Source organism: Engystomops pustulosus, chromosome 2, assembly GCF_040894005.1.
Source record: "Engystomops pustulosus chromosome 2, aEngPut4.maternal, whole genome shotgun sequence".
Lineage (NCBI taxonomy): Eukaryota > Metazoa > Chordata > Amphibia > Anura > Leptodactylidae > Engystomops > Engystomops pustulosus.
Genome location: NC_092412.1, coordinates 38,566,130 through 38,585,011, shown reverse-complemented (window position 1 = coordinate 38,585,011; position 18,882 = coordinate 38,566,130). Strand labels below are relative to the sequence as shown.

The 18,882-nt window shown below is 45.1% G+C and overlaps 1 protein-coding gene across 2 annotated transcripts in view; it reads left to right on the top strand.

Moving 5' to 3' along the window:
* Nucleotides 1-5,893, top strand: part of MIPEP (mitochondrial intermediate peptidase) — a 55,077-nt gene extending 49,184 nt beyond the window's left edge. For both annotated transcript variants that reach the window (XM_072134305.1, XM_072134306.1), the window contains one exon: nucleotides 4,583-5,893. In XM_072134305.1, the coding sequence (XP_071990406.1) occupies nucleotides 4,583-4,680 (98 nt within the window). In that variant the 3' untranslated portion in view covers nucleotides 4,681-5,893. The remainder of the gene's footprint in view (nucleotides 1-4,582) is intronic.
* The last annotated feature ends 12,989 nt before the right edge of the window (nucleotides 5,894-18,882 follow it).

Below are 18,882 nucleotides of genomic sequence, written 5' to 3'. Positions count from 1 at the left end.
CAGCGACGGGGATTTAACAAGATATGCTGCTGCATCAGTGTAGCTACAGCATTCTCAAGGTATGTTTGCTTCAAAATGTATGAAATCAAATTATATATTTTCATCAAAGAAGATACATGGCTGCTACTAATAACTATAATATATATATATATATATAATTACACAGCTGTCCAGGTTCCAGTAGTTGACTCTATGAAGCATTTCAGACACATTAGTGAGGAAAGAGGTGTGGCTTTGCAGGAAAGAGGTGTGGCTTTGCATGAAATGGGAGTGGCTTAACAGGAAAAAGGTGTGCCTTAGCAGGAAAGAGGTGTGGCTGTTGGTGCTTTTTCTGGTACCGATAATGAGACTGTTGTCTAATTTTTAGACCTTGTTGGTAAATCTTTCCCAATGTGATTACCAAATTCTGTGTATTTTTCTAGATTTGGCCAATTTTGAGATTTTAAATGAGAAGTATTTTGAGCCCTACCCTCCCAAGTGTTGCGATGCTGAACGTGTACAGACGGCCCATGCTTGTGCTGATGAGGACTGGAGAGTCCGGGGCTGGATTCTCTCCCCCTTAGGCCCTGCGCTAGGTGTAGCACCTGTCTCCTGAGTTTTGCAGGCCCGGCCATGTCTTGTTGGTCAGTTTGGCTCAGAGGGAGGACAAGGACCTGCCACCTGTGAGCACATTTAGCCTCTGTACATGTCCCAGACTCATAAATCACCGCCTGATCCAGGAGCCGCTCTTGTCACCATCGTAATTAAATGAAATTGTTTCCTTTCATGAGGGACGAAACTTCAAAGTCAGGAAGGTGAGTCTGACAATGGCCCCGGGCTGGGGAGCGGCCCTGCTCTAGTCACTCCTGGCTCCTAAACTATGTTGTGAAAACTCTGCAGCTCCTCTCTGTAGTCACCGGCTAATGCATTGCATGGTATTTTACCGATTGTATATTGTGTATCCGATGTCTGGATTGTCCACTGTAATACTTCTTCATGGACCAGTTGGAAAAGGGAATATTCTCCCCAGAATAAAGTTGATATTTTTAAGGGCTCTACAGGGGACCAGTAAACCACTCCCAGTGCACTTCCAGGATATATCCAGACACTACAGGAAACACTTGGAGATCAGCCAATAGCAGATCAGGATAGTACCTGCGCCGTCCAGTGATTGGCTGAGAGCCCTCCCCTGATGCTACCTGTAATGTCGGGATACTGCTAGGAAGCAAGCGGCAGTAAGCTCCGTCTCATTGTGTTTGTGGTCTCCAGCAGAATACAATTTCATTGATCAGCTTGATCTTGGAAAGCACTGAAGTTACTCAAGCATCACCACATCTCTCATTGCAAATCTTGAGCATACACTGTGTAACCTACAGGAAATCTACCATAAAAATCCATCGCAATAAACCAGGGACACATAGATTGAGGCAAAGTTTCTGTGGTAATCTTCTTCTCTTGATATGTGGCCTCCTTCCTTCTAAAATCAACTTTTACAATTATGGTAATGAACCACAAGGGTTCTGAGGGGTTTAACCAGTGCACCTCTGTGCTGGAGCTTCACACGCTTGGGAGTTTTTGCGAGCAGGAGCAGAGGGGTAGTGTGAGACAGTGTAACAGTCTGTGAATCTGTAGCATAGACAGGCTCTGGGAACTGCCCCAGTAGCCCCTTAGGCTCATCAGCATAATTTTTCAAGTTAATTTTAGAAGAAAGGAGGCCATGAATAACAAATATAAGAAGATTAATGTAATCACAATGTCACTGGTGGTAGATGTCCATTAAAGTCTTGCTTGATAGTAAGGGAGCTGCCTTTCAAGGTAGCAAAAAGAGGAAATGTTCTCCTTATCCCATCCTGGAAAACATTTTTTTTACATGGGATGAGTCAAGATTAGTGGTTGCAAGGCAGTATCACTTTAGAAGCCTCCAGCTTCTGTTCTATAGCACCTAAAACATTCTTTATGTCATATTAAAGATACAGATCTCATCTTTCAGATCACATCAGGCACAACTGGAGACACAGGCAGCTCCAGACATAGCTGGAAATGCAAACTGCAGATAAAGATCCTGATTCTGCTTATTTTTCCTGCCCGTATCTCTCTGGTTCTGTAAAGCTGAGATCTTATCTTTAATATTACACAAAAAGCATGCTGCTAGGTGCTATAGAACCAGATTTAGGGGCATCTGAAGTGAGACTACCCGTTCAACCACTAAACTTGACTCATCTCATGTGAAAATGAGTTGAGAAGAGTCATATTTGCCTGACTTAGGCGGAGATTTCACATTGATTTCACACATTTCAAGGGTGTCTACAGGTGCACCCCCTTTTTTTCTGATTTCTAACCATGCACATGGGGGCAGAAGTTTGGGCTATTGGGGCTATGGCCCAGGCGTATTCCTCTGTTTTGTGCTCTTTGGAATGTGGAGATTAGATTCCATCCACATTCCTGTAACAATCTTCTGCCTGGAATATGTTAGTAATTAGATTTTTATTTGGAAGTTGCAGTTATTCCTGATACTATTGATTCTTCGTGCCGGCACTTGCATGAAGCAGCTTAGTGCGTGTACCAGGAACACTCTGTGTAGCTGCTGATGACTGCCCGTGGCTCTTTCTTCTCAGTGCCTGATACTGATTCAACCGTCATGGCTGCAGGCTGGGGGGGTGGTGGGACGGCTCCGGCAAATGTTTATTCTGGGATATAGGGCAAGGATTGTAGTTTTAATAAATTCTGCCTATAATTATTCTGAGAGAAGCCAAATTGTTGAAGGCATTCTTATTTTGCATGATGTACACAAGGCGTGGCTGTCCACAACCAGGTCATGTTTACTCTTACATGGGAGGATAAAGAACCACATCAAAGGAGCAGAGGAGTTTGTAGAGTGAATCAAGTTCTGGCTCCAAGTATCGGGCCAGTTTATGCCAAGCTTCAGGGAAGCAGCAGGATTTTTGGGTATGGTAATGGATTTACATAGGTATTCTGGTGATTCCAACTCATCCCCTATTTACAGGACGGTTGTGGTCCCCACCGGGCAGAGCAAACGGGCTGTTTTATGCAAGTTTCACTATTCTACAAAATCTGGCAGTACTGTAGATGCCCAATAAAGTAGCAGCACCTATGGATAACTCCTTCAGAGGGCTGAGCCCTCTTCATACAGAGGTGGTGTTTGCTGCATATTGCAGCAAACACCCACCGCTCATACCCACGATTACCAATTGTAAGTATTCTTCTTTGGAGCACGGAGATACCAGATTGATAAAGTCTTAATGCCTTTAAAAAAGTTTCAAAAACTTTGCATTGCGTCGTCATCATCTGACAACCAAACTTTTTCATACCTCGATGTGCAATGTTGGGTGAGGAGACATTTTTTTGGTGTGATGTTTTCATTGATTTTACATTGGTTTTACATTTGTCCACTTTTTATTCACGTTTTATGGAAAACAAAGTGGCAAATATGTGTGTGAAGGGTTTTTCTCCACTACGGCATTCACTGCAGGGAATAATTGTTTTATATTTTGGTAGATTGACATTTTGGGACGTGGGAGTGCCTCAAATGTTTATGATTTACTTGTTTTTTTTACTTTTACATTGTATTTTAGGGAAAGGGGGTGAGTTGAATGTTCCCCTTTTTTTTTACTTTTCCATGTATTTTTTTTTTTACTTTTTTTTTTTTTTTTTTTACAATTATTTCAGGCACCCTAGGGGGGTCTGATCACTTATACTATATACTGCAATACTACTGTGAATATATTTCTTCTATATTACAGTCTACCTCTGGCAGGCCGTAATGGAGTCTGCTGAATGGCCTCTTACATGCTCCCAGCTGTCATGGCAACTGATCGATGCCCTCCTATGACATCACCGGAGAGTAGGCCTGATCATTAGCCAATACGGTGGCACCCATGTAGGGCACTGTTTAGCCTTCTCTTTAAACCCCTTCAGCCGCGATTGAATTTAAAAAGCGGATTTATATTCCAGGATTGTTATATGCTACTTACTTTCACACTGGGATTGCACTAGGATTGTCCTCTCACTGCTGTGCCCTTAGCTCTCTGCAATAAACTCGCCATAGCCCTGTGCACTGTAGCAGACATCTGAATAAATGCTACAGTCAATCAGAGTCCCCATTGTAAACCTGAAATATAATTACATTTTTTTCTCCACAGTTCTGCTGCTACTTCTAATACACACAAAGATGTCCACTGCCTCCTGACAATCGCTAATATTCACTACGGTGAAGTGATCTTTGATTGTTCACCTTACAATAGAGATGGAAACCACCATAACTGTTGCGGTCCTTTCATTCCTCACTACTGGGCGATGATACAGCGATGGTTAATATGATACCAGTGCAGGGACCTACAAGCTGTGTGTGTGAGGAAGGTCCTGTGATCACAGCAGCCTCTGCACCTGCAGTCACTCCCTCCTGTAACTCAGCACTGTCATATAATGAAAGTTTTTAGACTTTATGCAGCGGCCAAGATTTGCCCGTTTTATCCGGTGGGACACTTGTTGGAGTATTGCACTGCAGTTATAATAATGTGGCTGGAGTCGTGACTCTGTGGTAGGTTATATATATATTGATGCTGGATGACCTTGTGTTTTACAGGAATGCTCCAGAAGTGTCCGTCGGTGGATGACTTTGTGGACGCGTTGGTCTCGGACTTGGATCCAGACTTTGAGACGTTTATTATGGACTCCGAATAGAAGATGACGAAGCGATCCAAACACTGGATGTGTTACACTGATGTCACCCGGGTCCTAAAACGTAGGAACATTTAAAGGCGTTTCCCAGACGTTGCCTAAAAGCTGCTCCCCTGTCCTGCAGCATAGACCCAATCCCCTCTGTCTATGGCCCTGAGCAGGAGCGCGGAGGCTACCAGAGCCGGATGAGGGCAAGGGCCACCACGGATCACCATGAGCAGCTCATACAGTGTATAACATTGGACATGAGGTCCCCCACCACCAAACACATTGGGGCAGATTTATCACTAGAGGATTCTTTGTGGTCATTTCCATCTTTCTGTCGGGAACAGCTTTGACCCTTTTGTGGTTCTGCAGAGTAATAAGATGTCATGATAGGCGAGTTCTCACTGCGAGCCGCTATAAGGCACCAAGCTTTACATACGTAATCCACCTCCAGCCGTAACCGCCTCGAAGGGACATGATATCAGTCTTGACATTTTACCCACTAGGATATTGTAGCCATGACAAGAAAAAAAAAACAAGGTCCAATGGATTTCACATCAATTTTACTATCTGTTATGTATGTGGGGGGGGGATAGTCATTTAGGGAAGATCCCTTTTATACTAAACAAAATCCTGCATATCATAATATACATTAGAGACCTTTTTGTTCCTCTGTATTATAAGAATATTTTTTCATTGTAGAACAGAGATTGTGAACACCTTCGATCGCGACCTACAACAGCCCTTTACTGTTTTTTTTTTTATCATAACAAAATTATAAAAATAAAACATGAATTGCTTAGTTATATGTAGGGAGAAAGTCTCCATAATACTGTGTTGTAGGGACTCCATGCCCTGTACAAGTCATGAAAAAGTCATAATTCCTGGAACACAACCAGAAATTGCAACTATTGCCCCCCCCCCCCCCCCTTTACAACTCCCCAAGGCAAAGTGAATTTGCTTAACCATGGTGGGGACACCCCTAACCAATTAGCGATACCCTGTGCAAGTCTGTGGCATGGCCTGGGGTAAGTTTAGTTTGGCCGTACCACTGTACACCACAGAATCTTAGTATAACCAGCATAACATGAAGGGCATAACTGGCACATCAAGAGGGTAAGATTCCTGGTTCTGGGCACTTTTTTTTAGTACCTACTACAGGCTAGGTAGTAAGTGATCCAAACCGGTACTATGCTAAACCAAACCAGTGCTAAACTGCTACTATACTAAACCAAACCGTTGCTGAACTGGTACTGTACTAAACCAACCCAGTGCTATCACTTTCTGCAATTAAATGGCAACCCCCATGATACCCGATCAGTCAAACGGTTCCAGGCCGACCCGATACTATACAGTGATACAGCGGCATAGTTCTACAAATCCACTTTATAAGAAGTTTTATTCTGCAGCAGACATGGCTTTCATTTCATGAGATGAAATATCTTCCGAAAAGAATACAAATAGAAAAGTTATTGTAGTAGAAGGCGAGGTGTCATGGCTGTAAAAGGGGGAAACTAGAATAACGGAGATCCACTCCGGGACCATACATGGATTTTGATGCAGGTAGAACTAGTAATGTTGGATATTAATGTGTTTTTGAATTGTATATATTTTTCAAAATAAAAAAAAATGTAAAGTTACTTTGTCTCTTGGATCCATATTGCAAGTACAATTTCAAGAGAACTTTTCTCCATAGTTTACCCTATTACACCAATATAGGGTGGGGTATGAAATGTCCTTTCTAGAATTCCCTCTTTTATGTGAAATCTTACTCATTTGCTTTAAAATATCTCCTCCAACGTCATGTGAAAATAAACAGAGAAGAGTCATATTTTGCCTGAGATGAGGCTGTAGGGCAGTGATGGCGAACCTTTTGGAGACTGAGTGCCCAAACTGCAACGAGAATCCACTTATTTACAATCAAGTGCCAACATGGCATTTTAAGCAGTAACTTATTGCTACCTGTTCCTCCACATCTTTCAATCGTATTGTCCACCTGAGGCAACTAATACAGTTGAAAGAAGGAGGGCAAATTCAGACCATCATTGCACCTTCTCTCTCGGGTCTCTCTGTAGAGGAAAAATGGTGGGTCTAGAATGAGAACCTCTAAAGATATTGCAGTTCCGTCAACACCTTCTCTTCTTTTCCCGCAGTTCCACACAGCCAATGAAGTGTTGTTTTATTTGGTGAACTCTGTCCTGGAATGATGGTCTGAGTGCCCACAGAAAGGGCCCTGAGTGCCACCACTGGCACCCGTGCCATAGGTTCGCCACCACTCCTGTAGGGGAAGTGTGACTTCAGACACACATATATTAGTTCTGTAGTGCTTAGGAATATGCTTTTGGTGTCACATTAAAGATAATCTCATCTTTCTGGTTACCGCAGGTTTGTGCTATTATAAACTTTTCTAAATTATCTGTTCTCTAGTTAACAGAACTACAAGCCTGATGCGACCTGAACTGAAGATAGGGACAACACTACAACTGAAGCAACACTACAACTAAATGCCTCTAAAGTGGTCTCATCTCAGGCGGATATGACTCTTCTCTGCTCATTGTCACATGACTTTGGAGGAGATTTTTTTTTATAGGTAAATGGGAGACATTTCACATAGAAAAGGGAATTCTAGAAAGGACATTTTATATCCTTCCTGAGGAGGCTGGTAGATTAATGGGGTAAAATTTTGTAACAGATAACCTTGGACAACCCATTGAAATACAAAGTGATAATAAGTAATCATCTTGCTGTTATAGGTATGCAGCTCTGACGCAGACCTTGTTGTCACATTTACCATCTAAAAATCCACAATCCTTCATCCACACTACTCCCTCCACCCACCTTCTCCTATCTCTAGTGATACACATGGAACTCCTTACCGTAATCCACTATGTATTTTACATCTTGGTTATGCCAACATTTTTATTATTAGCCAATCTTCTGTCCTCTGTGTGACCCCGCTTTTTGCGGTTTTGGAATGTGCGGCCCCAGTTTATTTCCATTGTGTGTTCTTCCATACTGGTTGTCAGCGCTGGAAAAGATCAAGTCATCGTGGTTTCACTCATCACACTAAATTACAGACTGTCTTACACGCTGTCTGAGTCTGATTTTATGTACGTAGCTTTTATTTAGCGAGTATCAGACTATCAATGTGCCCGCACCTGGCAGATGAATGGGCACCATTCACAACCGTCTTATTTCTATTTACTGAAAGAAACCTACTGTCATTTGGCCGATGATTAAAGATCCTACAGGGACTGATCCGGGACGTCATATATAAGATCACATGGATTTAAAGGAGAATTCCAGGGCCAAAATATGTCAAACTGTGATGGGGATTTTGCTCTTTTTTTCTTATAATTTCATAAGGCCATAGCTACTTGGTGCATTCGGGTTCATTTAATTAGCCGGTCCCATCGCGATCCCGCGGTGCGTTGTCCGGCAAGGATTCGGGTCCAGCGCGATTCACTAAGATTGTGCGTCCGAGCTCCTGCAGGTGTCGCTGCTCCGCCGTTTGCCTGCTTCTTCCTGGTGCATGTGAGTGCTGATATTACAACACAAAACCTTTTTTAAATTCCGCGGTTTGTCCGAATCTGTCGGGTTGTCCGACGGCCATGCCCCCCCCATTTCTGTCACATGCAAGTCAGCGCCGATGTGCCAAAATCAGATCAATATTCGGGAAACCCGACGAAAGTGCGGCGTTCGGACCCTTAGTAAATGAGCCCCATTGTGTTATGCGTTGTGCATTAGACATGTAACATGTAAGCCCCAGGTATTGTGATTTGGATTGTATTTTGTGATTACAAGGTAATCTGTGCCAAAACAAAGTCTGCAAAATTCACTTAAGATCATGAATTGACAAGCGATAGTTGTATCCGGGGCTGTGGAGTCGGAGTTGTGATAAAATGAACCAATTCCAGAAATATAAAATAAATTCTGAAATGTTCTTTGTTTGTCCTATTCCTGATCTTAAAATTTAGGCCAGGGATGAACAACATACATTGTCATACAGCTCACCAGTAACCAGTGCCCTAGATGCACCCACTACCACAGTACAGCACAAAATGCCACCCTAAAAATGATAAATAACACAGTACAACAATAAATATCACCCCAACAACCAAATATTGCTTTCATAGCAGATAATGATACTGAAGACCCTCAGAGCAGAATATTAATATTGAAGACACCCAGAGCAGACAGACTAATAAAGAAACCCTCTCCTCTCCTGACTTCTCTTCTCCTGCCTGCACCACATTGCAGGTTCTTCTCCTCTCCATGTGCTGCTCTGCGTTCCTCAAGTAGAACTTTTGGCCCAGAACAGAATTGCTCCAGGAGCAGGAGAAGACATGAGAGCAGTACTGTACAGCTGACAAGTACTTACCACTCCTGGGGCTGCTCTGTTCTGTCTTTACCCGTATAACCGCTGTGAGACTTGATAGGCCACACGTTGGCCTTGGGTTGTGCATCCGCCTATTTAGGCTTTTGAATGTGAAGAATGTGGCTGCCCTTTTTGCACATGCTCAGTAGTGAAGCGTAGTAAGGAATAGCTCCACTCATCCTACAACTGCTAGAGTGACCAGGTAACCAGGATTGTAAAGTTGGAGACTATTTTGGTAGAATTTGATTTAGAAATTAGGGAAATTGAGGAGTCAGAGTTTGGCTTACTAACTCCACAGCTGTGGTTGTGTCTATGGGCAGTCCAGTCTTTAGCCCTACCCTTATCTCACTAACTAAAACAAAGACAGAAATTGGGGATAGGGGCCTGACCATCGGGGCCCCAACAATCATGATAACTCCATGATCCTTTACTGGTTTTACACATGTGTGATCCTAGAGCCTCCTTACCTGTGGTCCTGGATTCATCGGGACAGTTCCGATTTTCAAGTATGTCCCGTCTGTGGTGGCAAGAGGTATGTCCCATGTCCTCTGGTTGCAGACAGATGGTGAAACAAGGTTCCATCAGCTCCTCAGTCCATCGTTCAGTGTGCAGCTGAATCTATCAGCTATGATATGATGCCATTGCACCAACCGGCTTCAGAGCCACACGTAAGGGGGGAAGTAACAGCAGTGTAGACATTATAAGAAAAGGGGGGGCATATAATAAGGGAACAGGACTAAAGAAAAAATGGGACCTTACACATAGGAGGTAAAGGAATGGGGGAATTATTAATTGGTGGGACACATTTGGGAATTTGGGTGGGTTTTGTATACAGCTGGGGGTAACTGCCGGGGTGCATTATACAGGATTGTGTGTGACAGGTAGAGAGAAATATACTACGGGGAGGCATTATACAGTGTGAGGGGCAATAAGAGGGTATTATATTGTGGGCACACAAGGGATAGGTTTGTAGCAAACTACTTACTTATTAACAATTTCTGAAAGTCGGGAGCTCACATCAGAGCTGGACTAGATCTACTTGCATAAAAAGTGTCCTAGTCCTTCTCGTGTGTGGCCAAAGGTGGACCCTGCACAAGTTCTGGAGATCCTAGCTGCTAAATCCTGTTCCACAGAAGATAGATATACATTTTAGATATCGCCTCCATTATTCCTAGCACAGAAAGATTTCATATCTCCATGTCCTTGGCATCGCCCACATCTTCACCTCTCTGCAGGATTCTGTCTCTCATGTTTCCTATGAAGAATGGCCAAACTCTTGAAATGTAATGTAATAATAAGGATCTCTGGAAAGTGGTTAGTGTGGTAAGAGCAAGGGAGCACCCAGACCCAAATTATAGGCCGTCCTAGACTTACATGACATCTTTGGCGCCTTGTATTGTTACTACTGATGGTTGTATGGTGGAAAAAGGAAATAGTATAGAAATAAGCTGCGGGTGGTGGAAAGGTCACAGATCCATGTGAAGCCAATTATAGACTGGTGGATACATATCTCTGAGAGTATTGAGCTGATCCCTCGTATTTTATAATCTGCTTAAGTATGTATACAACTGAAGATCTGTCAGAGATGGAAACTGGGCTGTAAGGGAAACTGTCATCAGGTTTTTACTATTAATCCTACAGAAGTCTTTATAATGTGCCCCATAACTCAGATCTAACAAAAATCACTTTAAAGGAAACCTACCATTTAGAATGGTAGGGGTAAGCTGTAAGTACCGAGGGTGAGCTGGTGCCGGTACTTACTTTCGTTAGTGTTATAAACCGCGGTATTGCGGTTTTAACACTTTTTAATCTTTAGAGCAGCAGAGGCTTCGGCGCTGCGTGCGCACTACATAGGAAATAGCGGAGATGTTGCGCGCGCACGGTCGCGCGCAGCGCCGAAGCCTCTCCTGCTCTAAAGTATAAAAAGTGTTAAAACCGCGATACCGCGGTTTATAACACTAACGAAAGTAAGTACCGGCACCAGCTCACCCTGAGCTAGTGCCCGGTACTTACAGCTTACACTGACCATTCTAAATGGTAGGTTTCCTTTAAAAAAAAGTGCTGGCACCTTTCCAGGAGCCTCTCCGAGTCACAAGGGGGGGGGGGGGGGTGTATTCTCTTCATTCAGCTCAGCTCCCTCATTCCCCCTCCCTGAGGAATGAGACATTGGCTGTGTGTGACACGCTGAAGAGAATTTCTGAGGGAGTTGAGAGATATGGGTGTAAATCCCCAAAGAGAAATCCGCTCACTCCTTCAGGTCCCATTCACACAACTGTAATTTCCCAATAGAGGACTATCGCACCCGGACATGGTGTGGTGAGCACACTGTCCTTGACCTTGCCTGGCCGCTGTACCACTAGTATCTAGTATACTAGGACATATTGTATATTTTACTGGATTAGCAGATAGGTCGCTTGGAAGCGTTCCCCCCTTTTCTTCTCGTGTGCTTCGTCAGGACAACGTTCCACGTGTGACTGTGGCCTCGTGGTTTATGTGCGGCTGTGGAGGAGACTTATGAATATGCCGGGCACTGAAGAAGACACAGAACGTACTCACACAGGGTGATTTGAATATACGGTGATATAACTTTGGGAACAGAATGACATGAGGAGGAACAATTTAGGGACGGTTGTACTGCTTTCTAATAGCAGTTATTATAATATGTGTATTTAGGGGGGTTACTGACAGGTTCCCTTTAAGCATTAGATCTAAAAACCCCTTACACAGGAATACAGAAGTAAAGTGACTTCTGCTGTGACATACTTCTGCAATTTGATGCAGTTCATCCTGTAAACACCAACAATGTTTATGCTGCAGTGCGTAAACCCGTAGATTAGACAATTTTATGCTGCACATTTTATTACCTAGCACGTGGTAAGATCCTGCCCCTTACGCTGCCAATGTAAATGCCTGTGGCCTTAGACACAGTTAGGGTGCAATATTGACATCTGTGCCAGAATGCACAAAAATTATTGAAGAAATGCACCATATATAGTTTTGTTCATTGTGTTAAAAGGCATTAGATTAAATCCCACCCCCTATTCTAAAACAGCATGTCCCTTGGGTATTCAGGTCTGACTCTGACATGTTGTAGTCTATGAGCTAATGCACATGTGGCATGGGTTAGATTGGTTAATGACGTTAGTAAGGCTGGTGCCACATGACCGCGCTCACAGGGAAAGAATCGTATTAATATGATGCAAGGAGTCCCTTCTTCCCTGTGGAGCAGTGTCACAATGTAATCATGTGCTGCTGTTTAGCTGAAAAGCAGGGACTCCCTGAATCATCTATTACAATGATACATTAATTTCTGTCCTCTGCTCGGTCCTCTTAAACCTGCGCACATTTGGTTTTTCACTGACCAAGCACATGTGCAGTCTAAAGGTGAACAAAGCTGTGAATAAGGAATGTGAAAAACTGCAAAAGTCCGTAGTTATATTCGAAAACAGACAGATAGTAGTTATAATTTAATGATGATCCACAAAGTTTCCCACTGTTCATTTGAAAAGGAGTTTATAGGACCTCTACCATCAGAGTAACTGCCCTAACTTCTCTTCTTATTATGGCCTCTAGGAGATGGCACCACTTATGACTGGACTTGGAATGGCCACATTCTCATTTTTTCATATACAAATATGCGAATGAGTCTAATGCACCGTGGCTGACATCACCGGAGCACCTCTTGGCTCCGCCGTGTCATAGTCTATGCACGACCCCACTCTCAATATTCCCACTCATCCCGGCCACTGATCTGCATGACGGCCGGTGACATCCCCCAGCTGTCTGCAAGTCTCGCAATTTTACTTTCCGAGCACAGCCGCTCTCGGTGCATGTGCTAAACTTGCACAGCTTGGGGAAGCCACCGCCTGTCTGTGGATCAGCGGGTGGGATGAGGGGGAATATTGAGAGTGGGGTCGTGGAAAGCCAAGAGGCGTTCTGGTGATGTCGGCCAGGGTGCATAAAGCTGATTTGCGTCATTTTATAAAGTAATAATCCAGCCTCTCCAAAAATGGTGCCATCCCCTAGAGCAGTGATGGTAAACCTAGTGACCTAGTGCCCAAAGGACGCCTTCTGTCTCCCCTGTTCTGGGGTGACCGAGTGCCCATGTAGAGGGCTTCGAGTGTCACCTCTGGCACCTGTGCCATAGGTTTTGCCACCACTGCCCTAGAGGCCATAACGAATAGGTAATGGCAGTCCACCATCGGTTTTGCCAATTTTTTTTCTCGTATGTCCACAAAAACATAGTCATTTTTACAAAAACAGTAGAGGTTTTTTTCCACAATTTTTCTTAATATCTCTTATCTAATATTTAGAATTTTTCTGAGGAATAAGCCTAATTCTGTAGACTCTTCCGGGCCGGTGTGCCGTTTCAGAGCACCTGTTCTAGGTCCCCGACTGATCATCTCTTTGTACTTTAAAACAAAGTGAAGCCACTTTAGACAGATCTGATTCCCATTCAATAGCTGGAATAGATGAGTTCTCCACTTTGTTCTAATCATGGCTGCCCTCAAAGCCCTTGATGGGATTATCTATCAGAGCACAATGAGCATAAAACAATACCCAGAACTCAGCATTTGATCTCTGCATGAGAGACGTTTGATGTGGAGAGGCTGCATTGTATTAGCAGGATACCGTATTACACACAGCCGAGAATGTCTGCTGCTTTCTGGATGAGGGGTGATCCAGGCCATCAACTCACCATTGGAAAATAAGGGGTACACTAGTAGCCTTCTCGGAGCTTGTCGGAGGAATTACAGATTTTATGACCTACCTGTGTCCATTGGAGCTCATTGTGAAAGCAATGTATACATACACACCAGGAAGAGGGGTAGATTACAAAAATGTATAAATGTTTAGTACAAAAATATTATTAAAAATGGTCTAGCAGATAATTGAGACCATACAGATGTGTACATTTATTGAAATTGGAGGAGTTCAACCACAATATATGTTTAGCAGGGATATAACAAGCAGTGTATAACATGAGCAGGGATATAACAAGCAGTGTATAACATGAGCAGGGATATAACAAGCAGTGTATAACATGAGCAGGGATATAACAAGCAGTGTACCTGTATGACATCACATGACCAGGAATATAATGAGCTGTGCACCTGTGTGACATCACATGACCAGGGATATAATGAGCTGTGCACCTGTGTGACATCACATGACCAGGTATATAACGAGCCGTGCACCTGTGTGACATCGCATGACCAGGTATATAACGAGCCGTGCACCTGTGTGACATCACATGAGCAGGAACATAAGAAGCAGTGCACCTGTGTGACATCACATGAGCAGGGACATAAGAAGCAGTGCACCTGTGTGACATCACATAGCCGGGGTCCAGTGTTACTGGAAGTAAACAATGAAGTTTTCTATAGAATGACAGCAAGCAGAGATCTAGAAAACTGTGAGGAATTGATACAGAATGAATATTGGAAAATTGTAACACTTTTCATTACACAAACAATATCAATTATTTGCTGACAGTGGACAACCCCTTTAAAAGCAGCCTGTCAGCTCCTGGGCCACATATAACATAAGGCCTTGAAGGTAAGGTGAAGCATGCCTTGTCCTTCAAAAATGCACCAAATGCATTACAGATGCATTATATAACATTACAGAGGAATTTGTGGAAGCTTGAGGAGTGGGTGGAGAAATCGCTGATGAGGTTTAATGTAGACAAATGTAAAGTTATACACTTGGGCCATGATAACAAAAAGTACAATTATGTTCTAAACAGTCAATTACTTGATAAACTGCAGCTGAAAGAAGACTTGGGGGTATTGGCGGTGGGTAACCTTAATTTTAGTAACCGCTGCTAAAGCAAATAAAATTATGGGATGTATCAAGAGAGGAATATATTCTCATGATAAAGACTTAGTTTTGCCCTTATACAAATCCCTGGTCAGACCACACATGAAATATTGTTTTGGGCACCAGTGTATAACAAGGACATAAATCACCATAGACAGGGGGCATCCTCTACACCTAGAGAAGAGGCGGTTCTACCATCACCATAGACAGGGGCATCCTCTACACCTAGAGGAGAGGAGGTTCTATTATCACCATAGATGGGGGGCATCCTCTACACCTAGAGGAGAGGAGGTTCTACCATCACCATAGACAGGGGGCATCCTCTACACCTAGAGGAGAGGCGGTTCTACCATCACCATAGACAGGGGCATCCTCTACACCTAGAGGAGAGGCGGTTCTATTATCACCATAGATGGGGGGCATCCTCTACACCTAGAGGAGAGGAGGCTCTACCATCACCATAGACAGGGGGCATCCTCTACACCTAGAGGAGAGGAGGTTCTACCATCACCATAGACAGGGGGCATCCTCTACACCTAGAGGAGAGGCGGTTCTACCATCACCATAGAAAGGGGCATCCTCTACACCTAGAGGAGAGGCGGTTCTACCATCTCCATAGACAGGGGACATCGTCTACACCTAGAGGAGAGGTGGTTCTACCATCACCATAGACAGGGAGCATCCTCTACCTAGAGGAAAAGCAGTTCTACCATCAACATAGACAGGGGCATCCTCTACACCTAGAGGAGAGGCAGTTCTACCATCACTATAGACAGGGGGCATCCTCTACACCTAGAGGAGAGGTGGTTCTACCATCACCATAGACAGGGGGCATCCTCTACACCTAGAGGAGAGGAGGTTCTACCATCACCATAGACAGGGGCAATCTCTACACCTAGAGGAGAGGTGGTTCTACCATCACCATAGACAGGGGCATCCTCTACACCTAGAGGAGAGGAGGTTCTACCATCACCATAGACAGGGGCAATCTCTACACCTAGAGGAGAGGTGGTTCTACCATCACCATAGACAGGGGCATCCTCTACACCTAGAGGAGAGGGGGTCTACCATCACCATAGACAGGGGCAATCTCTACACCTAGAGGAGAGGTGGTTCTACCATCACCATAGACAGGGGCATCCTCTACACCTAGAGGAGAGGGGGTTCTACCATCACCATAGACAATGGGCATCCTCTACACCTAGAGGAGAGGCAGTTCTACCATCACCATAGACAGGAGCATCCTCTACACCTAGAGGAGAGGAGGTTCTACCATCACCATAGACAGGGGGCATCCTCTACACCTAGAGGAGAGGAGGTTCAACAATCACCATAGACAGGGGGCATCCTCTACCCCTAGAGAAGAGGAGGGTCTACCATCACCATAGACAGGGGGCATCCTCTACACTTAGAGGAGAGGCGGTTCTACCATCATCATAGACAGGGGCATCCTCTACACCTAGAGGAGAGGAGGTTCTATCATCCCCATAGACATGGGACATCCTCTACACCTAGAGGAGAGGAGGTTCTACCATCACCATAGACAGGAAGCATCCTCTACACCTAGAGGAGAGGAGGTTCTACCATCACCATAGACAGGGGGCATCCTCTACACCTAGAGGAGAGGAGGTTCTATCATCCCCATAGACATGGGACATCCTCTACACCTAGAGGAGAGGAGGTCCTACCATCACCATAGACAGGGGGCATCCCCTACACCTAGAGGAGAGGAGGTTCAACAATCACCATAGACAGGGGGCATCCTCTACACCTAGAGAAGAGGAGGGTCTACCATCACCATAGACAGGGGACATCCTCTACACCTAGAGAAGAGGAGGTTCTACCATCACTATAGACAGGGGCGTCCTCTACACCTAGAGAAGAGGAGGGTCTACCATTACCATAGACAGGGGCATCCTCTACACCTAGAGGAGAGGAGCTTCTACCATCACCATGGACAGGGGCATCCTCTACACCTAGAGGAGAGGCGGTTCTACCATCACCATAGACAGGGGCATCCTCTACACCTAGAGAAGAGGTGATTCTACCATCACCATAGACAGGGACATCCTCTACACCTAGAGGAGAGGAACTTCTACCATCACCATAGACAGGGGCATCCTCTACACCTAGAGGAGAGGAGGTTCTACCATCACCATAGACAGGGGGCATCCTCTACACCTAGAGGAGAGGCGGTTCTACCATCACCATAGAAAGGGGCATCCTCTACACCTAGAGGAGAGGCGGTTCTACCATCTCCATAGACAGGGGACATCGTCTACACCTAGAGGAGAGGTGGTTCTACCATCCCTATAGACAGGGGCATCCTCTACCTAGAGGCGAAGCAGTTCTACCATCACCATAGACAGGGAGCATCCTCTAGCTAGAGGAAAAGCAGTTCTACCATCAACATAGACAGGGGCATCCTCTACACCTAGAGGAGAGGCAGTTCTACCATCACTATAGACAGGGGGCATCCTCTACACCTAAAGGAGAGGCAGTTCTACCATCACCATAGACAGGAGCATCCTCTACACCTAGAGGAGAGGAGGTTCTTCCATCACCATAGACAGGGGCAATCTCTACACCTAGAGGAGAGGTGGTTCTACCATCACCATAGACAGGGGCATCCTCTACACCTAGAGGAGAGGAGGTTCTACCATCACCATAGACAGGGGCAATCTCTACACCTAGAGGAGAGGTGGTTCTACCATCACCATAGACAGGGGCATCCTCTACACCTAGAGGAGAGGGGGTCTACCATCACCATAGACAGGGGCAATCTCTACACCTAGAGGAGAGGCAGTTCTACCATCACCATAGACAGGGGCATCCTCTACACCTAGAGGAGAGGGGGTTCTACCATCACCATAGACAATGGGCATCCTCTACACCTAGAGGAGAGGAGGTTCTACCATCACCATAGACAGGGGGCATCCTCTACACCTAGAGGAGAGGAGGTTCAACAATCACCATAGACAGGGGGCATCCTCTACCCCTAGAGAAGAGGAGGGTCTACCATCACCATAGACAGGGGGCATCCTCTACACCTAGAGGAGAGGCGGTTCTACCATCATCATAGACAGGGGCATCCTCTACACCTAGAGGAGAGGAGGTTCTATCATCCCCATAGACATGGGACATCCTCTACACCTAGAAGAGAGGAGGTCCTACCATCACAATAGACAGGGGGCATCCCCTACACCTAGAGGAGAGGAGGTTCAACAATCACCATAGACAGGGGGCATCCTCTACACCTAGAGAAGAGGAGGGTCTACCATCACCATAGACAGGGGACATCCTCTACACCTAGAGAAGAGGAGGTTCTACCATCACCATAGACAGGGGCATCCTCTACACCTAGAGAAGAGGAGGGACTACCATTACCATAGACAGGGGCATCCTCTACACCTAGAGGAGAGGAGCTTCTACCATCACCATAGACAGGGGCAATCTCTACACCTAGAGGAGTGGTGGTTCTACCATCACCATAGACAGGGGCATCCTCTACACCTAGAGAAGAGGTGATTCTACCATCACTATAGACAGGGGCATCCTCTACACCTAGAGAAGAGGTGATTCTACCATCACCATAGACAGGGACATCCTCTACACCTAGAGGAGAGGAACTTCTACCATCACCATAGACAGGGGCATCCTCTACACCTAGAGGAGAGGCGGTTCTACCATCTCCATAGACAGGGGGCATCCTCTACACCTAGAGGAGAGGCGGTTCTACCATCACCATAGACAGGGGGCATCCTCTACACCTAGAGGAGAGGAGGTTCTACCATCACCATAGACAGGGGGCATCCTCTACACCTAGAGGAGAGGCTGTTCTACCATCACCATAGACAGGGGGCATCCTCTACACCTAGAGGAGAGGCTTTTCTACCATCACCATAGACAGGGGGCATCCTCTACACCTAGAGGAGAGGCTGTTCTACCATCACCATAGACAGGGGGCATCCTCTACACCTAGAGGAGAGGAGGTTCTACCATCTCCATAGACAGGGGGC